The sequence below is a fragment of the Haemaphysalis longicornis genome, unplaced genomic scaffold (assembly GCF_048455015.1).
Source record: "Haemaphysalis longicornis isolate Haplotype H1 unplaced genomic scaffold, Haemaphysalis longicornis Haplotype H1 scaffold_2, whole genome shotgun sequence".
NCBI classification, from domain to species: domain Eukaryota; kingdom Metazoa; phylum Arthropoda; class Arachnida; order Ixodida; family Ixodidae; genus Haemaphysalis; species Haemaphysalis longicornis.
In genome coordinates, this window is record NW_027526295.1 from 252004959 (window position 1) to 252022295 (window position 17337).

Sequence of the window (17337 nt, forward strand, 5' to 3'; positions counted from 1 at the left end):
TGCATTTTGTTCTACCTACTCGACTGATACAGTGTATCAAGAGCAAATAAAACTGTCCGACTGACCAAGGGAGCAACACGGTGCGGGTGATGATCGAGGCCTCCGTTCCGAATGAATTGAGCTTGCACCCTCAGATGCACGTTGCCTGAAAAAAATGTGACAAAATTAGTGGCGACTGTCCTTCGAAACCTCACAAAAGCATGCACCAGATCTCATTAGTGATTTGGCAATGTGCAGAGGGGAAAAAAGGAATTCTCTGATGGGAAGCAAATCATGCAAGCTCACTCTGATTTGCAGCCTTGCTCAAAGCGGCGTTGGTCTTCAATCATCTGCATCCTCGACAGTTCTAGGGCAATCATCAGATCCATTGAGAAATCCACGTCACGGCGGCCCCTGTGTGTCTCTGCAAAAAAGAAAAAGACATACGCATTTACGTTAAATGTGGCAATGAAGTGCTGCATTTTTGAAGGCCCTTATTATAAAGACATAAGATTAACCATAACACTGTGCAGTGCAGAGCTTTAATAAGGCTCAAGATATTTTATTACACATATAACAAGCAGACACAGAATGGAAAATGGTGCTTAGAGGGCAAAAAATATGTTTATGAGGAAATCGCAAGCACGAAGCCATAAAGGCATGTAGGTCCTTATCAAGCTTGCTATGCATCACAAATTACTGAAAAAAAAGAGCGAGAAGCACCCTCTGGCACTGCAATAACACAGCCCAAACACACAGCACATAAACTCATACAGTGCAGACCATTTATAACAGAACCGCATATAGCACAGGGCTAGATATGCAGGTTTCTGTGGCCATTGGTTCGCCTTCCTTACAACTTTTTCAGCATTTTTAATGCTTAAAAAGTGCCTTTAAAGCTTTTCAAATCTTTTTAACCACATTTTAAGCATACCGCTTAAAATGTGGTCGCCTCAAGCACAATGCTGGGTACAGTGCGATTTCTGAACTCTTTCGTTACTACGCCTATTCAAATCGATCACCGGTGATCGATGATTTATATTTGCTATTTCAACATGTTGTAGTCGTTTCTCGTACACCTAATGCGGCCAGTGGTTAGTCTAGGCACTGCCCTTTTAGAATCAGTTTAAATTTTCCCGTTTTGGCGACATTGAGATTATTGACGGCGTTTTCTGCGAGCTGAGGTGCATGTGTTTTTGAGGAAGGGGGCGTGGCTGCTGGACTTGAGAAAAAGAATGCAGATCGTGGTTAGGCTGCATTACCATAATATTTTTTTGTCAAAAGGCTCCTGGCAAGTCAAATACCAAATAATGCGGTCAGCTTTGTAATCCGACAGCGTTAAGGGGTGATAATTACTTGAAAATGGCCCCAGCTATTCACTAATGACCTTTGGTTTGGACAAAGGGCAGCTTTATTCTCCCAAAGCTTATTTCTGATGGTCCCCCGCATGCCTAGCAAGTGTGCCTGCCATTTTCAACCAGTTTCCTGCAGTTTCGGTTTCGTTTTTGCATTGTGAAATTCATATTTGGCGCTACTACGCAGTTACCCAACTACAAGCTCATTTGCCATGGCGCCTCCATTGCCCGCTACTGCTCCTCAAAACAAGCATGCCGCTCGCGCTTCCACTTTATCTACGCCTTGCTTCTACGATAAGAGCTTCTGCTGAAAGTTAAACGATAACACCAAGTCGTCGGGTATCAGTTCAGACGAGGAGAACGCTTCCAATTGGCCTTGAACACCACCAGCTGTTCACCGGTCAGTTTCGGTTTCATACGGGGGTATTTCCGGAGGTCTAGTGTCGCTTCTTAGTAGTACTGTCTATTCTGACGAAGTCTCCAACAGCTTTGTATTTGTTCCTTTTCAAAACTGTTCGGTGGCGCTGCAATGTAGTAGGCTCGTAGTGCTGAACTCGCTTCACAGCCCGACGACGGCTTGGTGAAAGCTTGCTGGGCACGATTCTAGCGCATCGTACCTTATTCCTGCAAGCAGGGCTACCATAGTGAGTCGGAACATGATAATAAACCTCCAATGAAAGTTCTGACTGATACGTGATCATCAGAACGTCAACAAGCATCCACCAAAGAGTTTGGTTCTCAACTCCAATCGAATTTTTTTGGCATCGCTTGCTTACCTTGAATATTGTGCCAGTCATAATCATTGACAAGGTGTTTTTACATCACGTGGAGGCTAATTTGGGCCTTTAATAATGTCGAACCACCAGATTTCTTCTAGAGAACCATCCAAAATAGCAAACTTTGAAATAGCGGTTGGGCTTCACCACATGGCCCGGGCACCACGCGGGCTAGCATTTTCTTTTATATCATACAAATTGTACTGCGCAACTCAATTTTTTTTTCTAGGACGGCTTTTTGAAATGTCTACCTACAAAATGTATATTCTAAATTTTTTCTACTACTGCTAGTTTATTATACACAACTTACTTTTTTCTTATTTTCTTCGACGCGTGGACAAAAATTTCGAATTCGATAATTTTTTTCGCAATAATTATTTAAAAACACATTATTAAAACTGGTGTCATTAGAAAGCGCATGGAATAATCTGCATTTTATGTCACTGCAATGTGTGCCTAACCAATATGTATAGCACAAAAAAAAATGTTTTGTTAGACCCCTCAAAATTGGTCAATTTCCCGCGGTAACGAAAGAGTTAAGGGGTGGTAACATGCTTCTTCAGAAAAAAAAAAGTGAAGTTAAACACATCTGCACTTTTGAAAATCATGCAGTAGCAGATGTTTTATAAAAAGAAAAGTTGAAATAAACACCGTGCCTGGGTTTTCAGCGGGTGTTTGTTTGAGTGATAGTAAATAAAGAATGCTTGAAAAATAGGCTGCACATGTGCCTTCGTTTGTGAGTCCTTTAGCCGTAGTCTGGTACAGGTTACAGTGCGGATTTTCGCAGCTCCTGCAACATATTTCATACGTGGCTATAGAAAGTGATTTCAAAAAGGACCAAGATAGGGCTTCCCGTAGGTCAAGCGTGAATGTGGCATGTCTACATGATTTTGAGCAATCGCTTCATGATTTCGTTCAAAGGATGCAGTTTTTTAGGCAATGTGTCATTTTTCATTAATTCATTTTATGAACAGCTTGCTCGCCATTCTGCTTTACGTGTTAACGTAATGCACTGCTCTCTCGGTTATCTGACCTAGGAGAGTTGCTAATGCTCTGACCCCCTTAGCAACCAAATATCTGCTGATGGCAAAATAGTGGCAAAGAACGAGCACGAAAAACTAGAGATGGTAGTTGGACAAGTTTATCACAAGACTATGGGGAAGCGTGCACCTTGGCGTCTTACCTCCACTACCGTGCATTGTCTGGCACCTGAGAGAACAGTGCTCGTGAAGTTTCTGTGTTCGCGGATTGCGAGCTCGGGGGCGTGTGCAGCCTTCTCGTGCACAGACACCTAAGAATGAAAAGAAACACAAGGGAAACAAACAAAAAGTAACTCTGAGCCATTCTTAAGATGCACTGGGTGTAGTTTCTTTTTCATTAAAAACACTTTACAGAAAAAATGAAAAAGAAAAGCATTGAAAAACTTTAAAATTTTGCTCTATGCAATGTCAGCAGTGACGCAACAATGGGAACACTAAAAACATAGCTATCACAGTGTGAGCAACCTGCTAGCACTCAATTGGTACAACCAAACAGAGCTAGAGGCAACACTACAATTGCACAGCAATGTTTCTTGGGTGTAGTTTTGATTGGCTGCCACCAATGGCACAAGACCCTGGTGAGTTGCCACTGCATCATCTGTTTTCTTCAACATCTAGACTATTTGTTCGAAGTTTACGATAAAATTGGCATTGCTGTTATCAGGACAAAGCAGTGTTTTTTGCACAAACAGCCATGAAGCACAAATGACGCACTGGCCAGCAAGGTGCTTGGTCTGCTAACTTTACTAGTGCGTGAAGTTTTTGTATACCCTTAGGCAAAGTACCATCTTTCCAGTGCTGGATTTTTATAAAAATAAAAAAAGAACAGCAGTCATATAGAAGACATGCATATATCAATGCATCTAGCTTAAAACTAGCACTTTCACGCACACATACGGACACAAATACGGTGGAAACCCGGTTATATGTCCCCGGGTTTAACAAAAACCCAAGTTTTACAATGAACTAGTTGAGTCCCGGCAAAGTTCCTGTAAAAACAATGCATTAGAAACCTCGGTTACCATTCGCGAATTTATCCCTGACCCCCATTATCCGACGCAAAACGCACGACTGACCAGCGGAAGAAATTGAAGCGCCGCGGGCCTGTTTGGCATAATCTTTGGCATATCTTTGGCATAGTAGCTTTCGTCTCCGTCTCACCTTTCGTTTCTCTCCCCTCCAGCAGCTGCCCGCTCCTCTGCGCAATATTTTTTCCCCTCTCCTCGCCGGCATCTCCTCTTGTTGTGCAGTGTTCACCAGGCCAGCGTGCAGGTGTTTATATTTCTCCCACTCAGCAGCGAATCGCCAATGAGGTTACACTGACAGGCTTAGGCTTCCGCATGTGTTTGTCGTGATCGTGTGTGCCATGATTCGCACTGGCTGGTGGGAATTGCAGCAGTGGACTGCGGTACAAGGTTTGTTTTAACGCAGCGTGATTTGCACCTGCCTTGCATTATTCGTTTCAAATTTACTCCTTTTAGTGACTTGGGTTCCTGAGCCCTGCAAAGCATTAGTTGGTAGTTTACATTGAAGTTTTTTGCAAATTCGTTGCGCGAAACTTTATTTGTAGGTGTAATTGTTGTCCCGACTGTATAACGCCCACATCTTACGATGCTTTTTCACGGTCCTGAGAAAGTCGTGTTATCAGGGTTCTACTGTGTACACATGTGCATGCAGATGGAGACAACAATTTTTTTTTCTCTTCTGCCCCACACTCTTCCCCTTGTGCAATTTATACCTTTCACACAGCACCTATACTTATTTTTGTCCCTTCTCACGTCAATGCACTTAAGTAATTATTTTCTTGCCTGATCCTCTTCACATTTATCCTTTCCTGCAATGACTCTGCTCTGACCCCGCGAAGTGTCCTTAGTGCTTTCAGCATTGTTCTAATACAGGGGTCTTTAAACTATGGTCCACGAGCTGGATCTCACCCACAGGCACCCTCTTGACCATCCCTTTATGTTAGTTGCATTCCATGTCACAACTATACAATCTGGTTAACATGTAAGTAAGGAGCTCCTAAATCTCTTGCAACCAGTACCCCTCAAATATAGTTTTTTAGTACAACTTGAAGACCACCATTAAAAGGCTTCATTTTAAGGGCTTGCAAATTTGGTAATTAACTGTTGAGTAATTTATTTACTTCCAATAATCTGCATGCATCAATTGATCAGATTTTCCAAATGCAGCAATTTTTCTCTTTCTCAAGTTTTTTGCTTCAAAAACGAAATGCAGTGAACTTCTGTTAAGACGAACTTGAAAGGATTATGATAATAACTTGTTCATCTCATCAGAAGTTCGTCTTATCAGAAGCCCTCCCAAAAATTGAATTGACAACACGCCTGGGTGCATGCAAATATCTCGCTTCAAGACGGTGAATGAAGTAGACTTACAATCGAGGAATATGACAAAAAAATCATTTGAGTGCGTAACGTGATAGAATACTCTGTTCAAGTGCTCTTGCCTGGTTTTATCTAGTCCAAGCGGCGACGGAGAGTGTACACCTACTACCTCAAGCGACAACACAGCAGAGACAGAGAGCGAACTTCTCGCTTTCTCGGCGGTGAAGCGGTGGGACTCGCGACACGAACTGACGTGAACTCACATACTCCTGCTGAGAAACAGCATTGGTCAGAAGAGCTGCTACGTTTGCATACAGTCTCCGTCGTTGCTTTTTTTTTTTTTACTTCTTTTTATTCTCCTAGTTTTGAAACTCTCCTCCAGAGCAGAGCGGCCCCAAAACTCGCCCTCACTCTTTTTTTTTCTTTGGTTCGCCGCTAGCTCTGCGTGTCTTTTTTTCTCGCTCCCCACCCTTCCTCCGCGCACGAATTCGCTTCACACTGTGGTTTTCGTTTACTCTTCTTTCCCTCTGGTCGCGTGAATGCCCCACCCCGCCAAGACTGCCATGTTCGTTACTCAGAATCGCCACCAGCGGTGGTCACCCCGAAAGTTGTTCGTCTTAACCGAAGAGTACATGCCCCACTATACGTCCTAAGCAGATTTTTTTGCACTGGGCCTATGGAAAGCCAAACAAACGTTCCCACGTTGTTCGGCATAAGCGAGAGTTCGTCTTAACCGAGTTTGTCTTAAGGGGAGTTCACTGCACTGCATTGTATAATCATATTGGTTCAGATACACTGTAATCATTTTCTCAGTCCTGCACTACTGTCTAAATAAAAAAAAATAAAAGTTGTGGCTCATTGCTTGGCCCTTGATATTGTCCCTGGCAGCTAATCCAGCCCTGTCGCCACAATGTTTGGAGGCACTGGCTTGAGCCAATAACTTGGAATGATGCAGAGGCCAGAAAGAGTGAAGGGAGGAAGGAGAGCAGTGTGCAAAGGCCTTGGCCTCAGAGGGCCAGGCATAAGGGAAAGGGGGAAGTGCCACCCACCGACATCCGGGTGGGGTGGAGCGGGTCCCTCGTCGTCAGAGGCGCTGCTGCTACTGCTCGAGCTCGGCTCGTGGGGCCAGTCGAAGAGAGCGGCCAGGTTGGCATGGCAGCCCCGGGCATCCTTCACCCACGGGTCCCCGAGGGGGCCGTCCCCCATGGACTCCAGCAGCGCCATCATCAGCTCCTCCTGGACATGGCATTCAAGGCGGCAACCCCGCCTCTCACTCTCTGCCACATGTACGACAGTCACTGCACTGCTTTGCATCTCACAGATCCTTTCTTTTTCATTTTGGTTGCAATCATATTGCCAATTTGGTAAGTATAGCCACAACACAAACTTTGGTGTTTGAAATGGGCATTCGAAATGGTTCCTTGCCACTGGTGCCACCAAAGTTTAATGAGCTGTAAAATTAGTTCCAAGCGGTGCATCAAAAAACCGATTCTTTTATTGCACTCACCAGGGTTCATAGTAGTGGAAAATATAAGGTTACAGTTTTATGGCTAACACTGTTTAGTCTATTGTTCCTCCAAAAATGACTAATTATCTCTAATTATCTTGGGAACCAATTACCTGACTCAAAAAATAATGGCATATTTGAAATCAGTGAAAAAAAAAATCAGCAAGACTGGCAAGTTTCACAGAATTTACTTAAAAATTGAAAGGAGCTGTTTTAAGAGCAGTGTACTCCATCAAGAGCAATGAGACCGACTCGTACTGCAAGTGCAATTGATGCAGCGGGAGTGCTTACGTCCTCTGGTGGATCGAGCCCAAACACCGTGGGATAGCGCCGCCGGCGGGTGCGCCGTGACGATGGAGGAGTCTCCGGAGGAACCAGGCCCTGCGCGACAGCCTTCAAGAACTCCTCTCGCTTCCTCAGCACTCTCTGCGCGGCCTCCACAATGGTGCGGTGCGATGCGCGCAAGCGTGTGGACGACAGCATGTCCGACAGGGCCTTTGCTGCCTCTTCCAGATCATGCTGCACACAGAACGCCCGAGGGGACCGCGTCAGTCGCCCATAAAATGTCCCAGTGCACAGTTTCATTTGAAATTCGCAGTGATCCATGCACTGTGAAACACTGCAGTGGGTTTAGGTGGTAGTGGTTGTGGTTTGTGGGAAAGAAAAACGAAAGGAAGTGCACTGGGGATATTTTTGAGCTTGGCAGGGGGCTCACCTGCATACAACCCAGTGCAGGGGAAGGGAAGTAGAGGGGGAGTGAAAGGATAAAGTAGAGAGAGAGAGAGAAAGGTACAAAGAGAAGATAAGAAAATAGAGATAGGTGCAGTGGGTTTACATAAACGACACTTCATAATGCACAATGGCCGCAAAATGTTCCACCCAAGCAATGCAGAAGCTGTGATTATGCGCATAGCCTTCTCAGAAGCAGAATGTGCCTAAATCGGCAAACCAAGACTTTAATGCGTCCACATAATGCTAAAAGGCCAGCTGGGCTGCTCATGGGTTCTCACATCCAGGCGCTAAATTAATGCAATCATTGTGTCACTGTACTGTTCATGCAGTAATCACAACAATTTTTTTATAGTATGATAAATTTACAGGAGCTTAGTTCTGCAAGACTAAGAGAAAGGAATGTCGAGCTTTTTTTCTGCCGGTACAAGAGTGTGAGCTGTGATCCTGGTCTGAGTTAATGAGGAGTTGGTGCCTACCGCTTATCAACTCAATCAGTAATGGGATCTGCATGTTGTCACGGGTAAAGCCCTATGTGCCATCACAGAAACCAGGAGTAATGCTCAAACATTTAAAAGAAACCAGCGTTTGGAATTTTGCTACATTTACAAAAACACATTTCTGTGCAACATGCCTTTTTTGCATCACACAAAAATGTGAGAGACACAAAAGAGATAAATTCCGGCTTTAGCTATTTATTCCTAGACAAACAAAGAATTGTTTGCCAGCAAACAGGAGCCAAAAGAGCTCTGAAAAGTATAATATTTCAATAAAACAAGAAGTCATTCAGCCTCTACAGTCCCTTTCACAGCTCTACATGCAAAGAATGTTTCCATTTTTACATAAAAGCCAGTCATGTGTCAGTTCATTGATTCACTGTTAGAAAACGATTCATTCATGAATTCAATAGCAGCATGCACAAAAACATTACCAAAAAAAAAGAACCTTTTCAGGTTTGATTTCATTATGTGGTATTTGTTGTTGATTTTTGATAACTGTGTGGGTATATATTACAGCATACCAAGATACATGAACGAGTAAATTTCACTACAAGCCAGCAACTGTTGGACGGCGGTTAGGACTCGTCCCAGACTCTCACCTGAAGAAGCTCAAAGACAGTCTTGCTGTAACCGTCGTCTTGCATGTAGTAGCCATAGGCGTATGAACCGCACAGGATCTGGCGAGCCCGCAGCAGCTCCCACATCGTGTCACTGAGGGAGTGACTGCCAAACGTGTCCCCCTGGCCTTGTTCATGGACCCAGCGTTCTTCCTTCTTGGCAATCCGCTCTTGGATGACCGCTTCAGCCTGCAGCAGGTTACAAAAAATTAGGCAAAGAAAAAGGAGCGCTCACAACACTGCAGAAACGTGATGGGGGATATATACAGCACCTTATGCTTCTTTTCGTGTTCCTTGAAGGAAGTGTAGTAGTGGGCAAACTTCTTCAGCTCTTGCATCTCCTTGTTTTTGGTCTCAGCCTGGCAGAAAAGACAAGAACGACGGGACCTATCTAGACACCTTCGACAAAAGTCTGAAAGATTTGAGGCACCATTATGGCAGTCATGCTATCAATTACTCGTACAATCACGCCAACCCCGGGGGGAGTATACAGGGAAAGTTCCTCAGATGGGCACAATGTGTAAACAACAAAAACAACAACAAAGAGAAACACAATAGCCTCAGATACTCTTTCATGTCAACTAAAGCATGGTAATCATCATGCTGTGCTTTGTATTTTTTTCGGGCTTTGAAGGAACAAATTGGTACGTTACAGCTTGTCCTAACCTCAGAAAGCCGTCAGAGATACATAGAGCTTTCAGATCAGCTCCAGATAGTCTCAGAGCACTTCTTTAAATTATCGATAGATCAAACTACGTGTTTTGTGATCCCCTTGAAGTTTGATATATCTGGAATCGACTGTGATTGCAAAGCCCTTGCGCAGTCTTATTGCACAAAAACACAAGTTCCTTCTCTGCTGCTTTCCGGGAAGTGAAAAAGGTTCTTTGCGCGATTCCTCTGTCTCTGCGGTGTCGTCTTTTCTATGGCCCCATGGCCAGACGAGAACGGAAGTTGTGGTCCTTTTTGTCCGACTGTCCGATTGGCTCCAGCAGCAGCCGTGACCTGTTGCCATGAATAGGAGAGTTGCTCCAAATGGAGCCGTTATATTTTGTACCATCTTACTGGGGGCTTTAGCCCTACACAGTGAAAAATGGGGAGGAAGAAAAGAACAGTTCTGCCTGCCCAGTTCCACTAGGTGCACCATTGGAGTCGCACCAAAACTGAAGAAAAATAAGATTGGATTGCAACTAGGTACGGTTCAACTGCACCATATAAAAAAAATTTGAAAATGGAAGGGAGGAGTGGAAAGGAGGCTACTCACATAGTTATCATGGAAAGGTGTACTCCCCCAAACAAAATCCAATGATTTCATTTCATTAAGGTCCAGTTTATGCCTCAGTAAGAGAGAGCATAGCTAGGGCAAGTAAGTTCCCGCACCTCGGTGATGATGGTGCCCGCATGCTCCTCAGCACGGTTCACGGCCTCCATCCGATTGCAACGAAAATAGCCCCCCGTTGCAGAGCTGTGCCTCTTCCACGGCTCCAGGCAGACCCAGCAGAAGTCGTGCTTGCACTACAAGAAAGGACGTCACAACAACAACAACAAAATAAACCCAATGAAAGCAACTACAGCCACATAGTGGTAATGTGCACGCTGCAATGGAATAGCATGGGCAACAAATGCAGCTACAGTGTTAAGCTGTGGCCACAGCCTTTTACAGCTGAGTTGTGTGGGAATCACAAAGGCCTGCAATAATATTCGAAATATTAGTGCCCCCAACACTTGTTTGGCAGCAAAGAATGCTTTCATCACTGAGAACTTACGCATTTGAAGCCAGAATTTTAATTTTTCCACTAAATCATGATTGATTGATTATGAGGTTCATGATTGATTATGATTGTGATCGATTGTGATCATGATTGATTATGATCATGATTGATTTCATGATTGATTATGAGGTTCAAAGGGCCGATGCTACACAGGCAATGAGGCGTGCCATAAGTGGAGGGCTCCAGATTATTTTTGACCACCTGGGGATCTTTAACGTGTGCAGAAATCTCAAACACACGGAATTTCCTCTTTTCGCCTCCACCAGAAAAGTGGACTTCGTGGCCGGGAATCAAACCAGCGTCCTCGGGCTCAACAGCACAACGCCTTTGCCACTGAGCCACAGCGCAGGTTAAATCGTGTGTTTTGTGAAGACACCATTGACGTATTCCTGGCAATGTGCCTAAAACAAAATTTAATATGTGGACTAAGGCTTCTGCATACTGGGAAACATCTAAATTGATGCCTTGTTTGCTGTCTGCCTCCATAAATGGCAGGACGATACCGCTCAACAACCGCTGTCCGCACTCTCGGTGTTTCTGCCCGTATTTGTGCTTGGCATACACTTGTGACAGTTTATAGTAATCATTCGCGATACATTGGGTATGCTCGACAACAGGGTCACGTAAGTGGCGATGTCGCGTACGCCAGTTGGCCAGTGTTGTGTGCCAGGCAAGCCCAACACGCCCGACGACTGTGCAGCTTAAGCGGGCAGAGTGTGCACCGTACACACTGGTGTTTCTATGTTTACATGTTCGTTCAAAACTTTTATTATTTAACCCACCATTCTTACTACTATTAAAAAAATGTGCACTAGATTTAAGTGCAAACAGCTCGTTCTGCAAGCTAGTAATCCCTGTTTAATTGGCACTGTACTTTGCCAGCCTCAACCAATCGCAACCAGCTGCCCATAACATGTCACGAGTCCAGTGCGGAAAAGTGCTATTCTCTATTTTCCTTATTACACCACTTAGTTTAGCAAAGTTCACGTTAAAAGTGGTGTAGGCAGTCTTTTGAATAAACCAAACTTCTATTATGTCTTCATGCAAGGAGGCCCAACACATTTGTGAGACACCGTCCTTCATTGAGGCACCTGGGCCTGCTCTCCTTTGCAAATTCAAACTAAAATTTGGGGGGGATTTATGCACTAAAGCTACGTTTTCGTTATAAGGTGCCTTGTAGTAGAGGGTTACAGACTAATTTCGACCACCTTGGAGTCTTTAAAGGGGCCATGAACACAAAATGCAAGTTTGGTTCATTCAAAAGATTGCCTCGTTAGAATCATGCTGACACCACTTTTAACATAAACTTCGCTCAAATAAGCTGTATAATTAGAAAAAAAAAAGAATGGCCATGCAACCCGCTAGCTCATTCCCCCACGCAGAACCTATAATGCCATACCAGCCCGCTCTGCGATTGGCGGAGGCCAAAAAAAGCAAACGCGAATTAGGCAGAACTTGCCGAGTGAGCTATTTGCGCTTAAATTTAGGGCACATTCTCTTTATATCAGTAAGAATGGTGGGACAAACAGTGGAAGTTACGAAAGCACACGTAAACATAGAAGTACCGGTGCGTACTGCTGTTGGTACTGCGCACACTATGCTTCGTTTAGATGCACAGCACTGCGGAGCTTTGGGGTTGTCTTAGATGACACTGGCCGATTGACGCAAGCGACGGTGTCTTACGAGACCATATTTGTCGAGCGAGCACCATGTTTCACAAAACGATTATTTTCTCCATGAACAAAAACAAGCCAGGTTTAAATATGGTCACAAACCGAAGGCAGAAAACGGCTTGCCGCGGTGTGGTGGCACCATCTTGGTTGACTAACAGTAAGCAAGTCTCCGCTCCACACCAAGTTTAGCTGAAAGACCTGTTCTTATGATGTCATTGCAAACGTCGTTCGAACACTTGTTTTGGCGCGAGATTCAAAATTTTAGCTTAAATTGATTAATTTTGCAGTGAATAAAGCGTCGTTTGCTTCCGGACAAGCACTGGGGGAGCTATAGAACACGAAATCATTCGAATAAAACAAACTTGTATTTTGTCTTCATGGCCCCTTTAATGTGCACTGAAGTCTCAACACACTTCACACTTTTCGCCTCCATCAGAAAAATGGTCGTGCTCGCTTGCTCTCCTTTGCACCCCAGGCGACAAAAGATCTAGGCATGCTACGCTGTAGGCATCACCAATCACCAAGAACAGCACAGAATATAACAGCTCCTTGCTTTAGTGAAGCCAGTTTGGCTTCTTGGTTTTCCAATCTTTTTGAAAAAAAAGGACCTCATTGGTCTTTGAAAAAGTGCTTTGTGAAATACCACAAAGCAAAGCTAAATGGTCAGAGAATATGAAAAAGCTTGGACGCGTTGCACATTCGGACAAGTACGAGTGTCGCTCCCTTTCTTTCTCCCTGTCCGAGTTTGCACTTTGGTTTTCAACTGTACTTGCCTTGTAGCACTTGATGTGGTTGCAGCCTTCATTCTTTTGGATGGGGGACTTGCAACAGGGGCATGGCTTTGAGTTTGTCACCATCCAGAGACAGTTGGCAGCGTCCTCAGTTCGAGTGCAAGCACTTTTTACTGAAACGGAGAAAGAGCCAACACAAGTGCCCATCAAACACCATTGTCAAGCAAGGAAGGAACAGCTGTTCCCACTCACATTCCTCAGGTTTGGCCTCTGCCACCTTTTTCTGCCATTCCTTCCATTTCTCGCAGCAGCAAGGCGCATGGGCAGGACCCAGGCATTCCCTGCAGATATTCATTGAAAAAACCAGCTACAATCAACAAAAAAAAAAAAAAAATTCCTCTAGCACTGATGCAAAAAAATAAAAAAAAAAAACTGAGAAGCAGCGGCTCGATCCATAAAGCTCAGTTGTTCTGTTGAAAGACAGACAAGAAAAAGTCTGTCTACATTGAAAGTAGACAAATATTGCTTCATGTTAGATGGGAAATACGTTCACCGTGAAATATGCATTAGAACATGCAAATTAATTGTGTTAAAACAATGCTACTACACAAAATGTGCTGCACTACGAACATACCATTTCTTTTCAGTTTCTTGTCTTTAAAGGCAAAGTGCAGAAAACATTACAGCATTTGCTGGCATAACTAACAAAATAGCAATTATAATTGTACCCTGTACTTTGGCAAAAAAAATTTTGGAAGTTTTTTTTTTTTTGTTACTTTTATAACAAATGCAACCCATAATTTATGTTGTTGTTTTTACACCATGGGTGCCTGCCTCACTGCTTGTTTAGAGACAGCTGCTACCTCTAAACAATACTTTCTAAGTGCGAATGCACTTCTTAAGCGAGCCTGAATCGTCCGCCGCCGTAGTCCGCATAGCAACAGCTGCGGGTGCGCGCGCTCCTCGTCTTCCTTAGCAACGGGGGGAGATGGGCGCGCGCTGCCTGGCCGCTGACATGGCACATACCCACGTGGGGGATTGGCCAGGAATCGGGCGTGAGAAGGGCTAATGCACCTGCTTAAAGGAGTACTGACACGAAATTTCAAAGCTGAGATCCGCTCTAGCAATCAAGTACAACGACAACACAAATAGGTGTCTGTGAATAAATGCACCTTTCTTTCTTTGTAGTTGTGTGTGTGTGTGTGTGTGATCTCTCTTTCGCGAACATTACCGAACCGCGCAAATTCAACTCGTGCATTCGCACTTTCACATTCTTCCCCTCGGGGAAATGCGGGGAATTTTTCCACTCTTGCATCTGGAGAGGCAACGATCATCTGATCGCCTGCAACACTCCCAACTTGACACGGCAGCACTTGACCTATAAATGGCAAGAGCACATGCTCGCAACAATCAGAAGTAGATAGCCTCGCATGAACCAGAAAATTTTGTGCATTGCAGGTGAGATCTGTAGCAACTTATGCAGTGAGAGCTGCTAATGCTAGTGTCCTCTAAGCTTTCGGTGTCACCCGCCAGCACCCCTTTTCCTCAAGCCCAGGTCGGACAGGTTTGAAGTCGCTGCTAGGAAAGAGCAATAGCGTTGGTTGGAGGGACTACCATGTCTGCACAGCAGGGATGGGCATCCCCAATTTACCAGTCCTGAATGGTTCGCAGGCAGTCCAAGAACTGCCCTCATACTGGAAGGTCCATAGGACAGGAAGTTCCATTAAAGTTCCGTAGAAGTTTGCGGGTGATCCGGGACCGATAATCGAAGAAGCTGATGATAAGGTAATGCAGTCTAAGCTTTTGGATGACTTAGCTGGCGTAGTGTTCCACCCGTACCATAATCAGCAGTAGCAACAGTTGTACACTTGTATATTGCCTGTATTTTTTGGCAATGAAGACCAAATTTTTGCCGGAGCACTGGAATCGGACTACCATGCTCGAGTACCCGAACCTGTGCATCAGTCTTCAGGCAGTGCTATGCAACGGGTACGTGGCAGGTGCAGCCCGGAAGTGTTTGCTCCAGTGTAGCTAGTCAGGGTCAGCCTTGCTTGAGGTAGGTTTTGCTCGTGTAGCTAGAAGGGGTATATAGACATTGGTGTACTACCTTTAGGGTGTTCCTGCACTCTATGAGGTCGTCTGCCTTAATATCCACTGGTTGAGACAAAAACACAATTTCTGTCAGATACTAATGTACAGTGGAATCTCAATGATATGATTCTGGGCGATACGAATTTCAGGACGATATGAATTTCAGAGAAGTCCCGGCAAAATTGCATTGTTTGCAATGGGAAAATTTTCAGCTGTTATGAATGGACCTGCGCGGCCCGGCGGATGATATGAATGAGCTGGCGAGGTACCCGACTGGCGAGTGGGCAAATGGCGGCGACGTATGGGCTCTTGCTCCCACTTTGTCTCTCTTTATCAAAAAACGGCCGGGCTGTTGTTTTCTGCTCGCGAAAACGCGCCGCGCACGCCCTAGGCGCACTGACTCTGTCGCGGAACCACCCTCATGCTGCACGCGGCGTGTCCAGTGGCGGCAACATGGCGGCGGCTTCAACCACAAAATGGTGTGGGGCGCTCGAGCAACCGCTTCTAACCGTTCTTTAAAATGCCGCTCAAGGCACACACGAAGTTGCTTGTGCGGTAAAGCAGCTGATAATGTGGGTGAAAATGGTACTATAAAACACCCTCCGCGCTGCTAGTGAAAGCACCCATGAAATATCTGCCGGGGTGCTAAGCCTAAACTTCTCCGACGGAGCCAGCCAGCTGTCTCAAGCACTTCAAAACTGCCGCCATGAGGCGCACGCCTCCCCACTGGCGCAAGTCGTCAGGCTACTCCCCCTGCCGCGCGGGTCGTGCGCCATTTTCTGACTGAGGCAGAGGCTGCCACGGGTGCGGAATCATCAACGTGGGCGTGAAAAAAATAGCACGCGCAATGCCGACGCCCACAAATCGCGTGCAAAAACGTGCCATGCAGTTCACGCCTTGACTGTTGCGGCACGTAGTGAGCTTAAAGGAGCCATGAAGAGAAAATACAACTTCGTTTAATTTGAAAGAACTAGGATTCAGTATCTCATTCAGCACCATTAGAGCCACAAAAGATGTTTTTTAATGAAAAACAAAGCAAGAAGTATTTAAAAACTTTCAAATTTTGCGCCACAGTGACATGTTATGAGCAAGAATGACGTCATACGGGCCAACAATAAAACATAATTTTCAGTGCGTTGACTGCAGGTTAGCATTCAAGTGATGCAGTCAAATGGAACTAGAGGCCCCATTACAGATGTCCAGTCATGTGTCGTCGCGACAGCTCAGTTAGGCAGCCGCCAATCGCGCAAACAAGGTTCCGTGACGTCATAGAAAAGTAAGTTGCGGGAAATTGGCTAGGGGGTCGCGACAGCTTCACACGTTTTCTTCAATATCTCCGTTATTTGTTCGAAGATTGCGATGATATTGATATCATTGTTATCGGTACTAAGCAGTCTTTCTAATAAACCCAACTTGTATTTTGTCTTCATGGCTCCTTTAAGCACTGCGAGTGAGGAGACGAAATTCCGGAAAGGACTGCTCGGCAACAAGAAGGTTAAAAAAAAGCAGAAAAAGTCACGGATTTCTTCATGCGAAAGTAAGAAAAGAAATAAACAAAAACTTTTTTTAGTGCTCAATTTTTTTATCTGTGTTGGTTCATACGAATTTCGGATAATACAAATCTTTTTCACAGTCTTGCGAGATTCATATCATCGAGATTCTATTGTATTTACTACGCGAATGCACATAGTAGCACCACCGTGTTGACCCATGTCTTGACACTGAGAACGTGGATCTGAATCAAATGCGGGTAACACGATAGAGAGGGGAGGAGGAAGGGCTGACCAGCAGAAGTAGTGGTTGTTTCCGCAGTCCACGGCGTGAGAGATGGGCTCTCGTGGAGCCAACCGGGGAAGCCGCAGTGGGGGCGGCTCTGCAGACTCAAGGAGATGAACTGCCCGGCCGCACCCTGCCCAGGGGCACCAGTTGAAGTGGGGGTTGCTCTTCACAAAGGCCTGCCACAATGCAGGGGGACAGAGGGGGAGAGAAGAAGCAAGCACCATCACGACAGACGCCGACTGCTGCAAAGCCCAGTCTGCGCAACAAGAAGGATGACAGACCACTGCTGCACACCATGTCTCTCATACACCGTAGCATCATTAATATTCCGCAGTTTTTAAATGCATTAATGCAAAGCATAGTGTTATGAGGTTTTGAGTAAAAGTGCCCTTCAACTGCACCTACCGCCAAACTTGCATAACTTTCATTGCTAGCGGTACTATTTT

At 45.0% G+C, this 17337-nt stretch overlaps 1 protein-coding gene across 1 annotated transcript in view; it reads right to left on the reverse strand.

Moving 5' to 3' along the window:
* LOC144170380 (ankyrin repeat and IBR domain-containing protein 1-like) overlaps positions 1–17337 on the reverse strand; it is a 59645-nt gene that overhangs the window by 12703 nt on the left and 29605 nt on the right. Inside the window, exons 10-20 of the mRNA XM_077700150.1 lie at positions 16898–17067; positions 13274–13362; positions 13064–13194; positions 10226–10360; positions 9121–9207; positions 8831–9037; positions 7294–7521; positions 6545–6731; positions 3294–3401; positions 286–403; positions 66–145 (exon numbers count right to left, since the gene is read on the reverse strand). Of these exons, the coding sequence (XP_077556276.1) occupies positions 66–145; positions 286–403; positions 3294–3401; positions 6545–6731; positions 7294–7521; positions 8831–9037; positions 9121–9207; positions 10226–10360; positions 13064–13194; positions 13274–13362; positions 16898–17067 (1540 nt within the window). The remainder of the gene's footprint in view (positions 1–65; positions 146–285; positions 404–3293; positions 3402–6544; positions 6732–7293; positions 7522–8830; positions 9038–9120; positions 9208–10225; positions 10361–13063; positions 13195–13273; positions 13363–16897; positions 17068–17337) is intronic.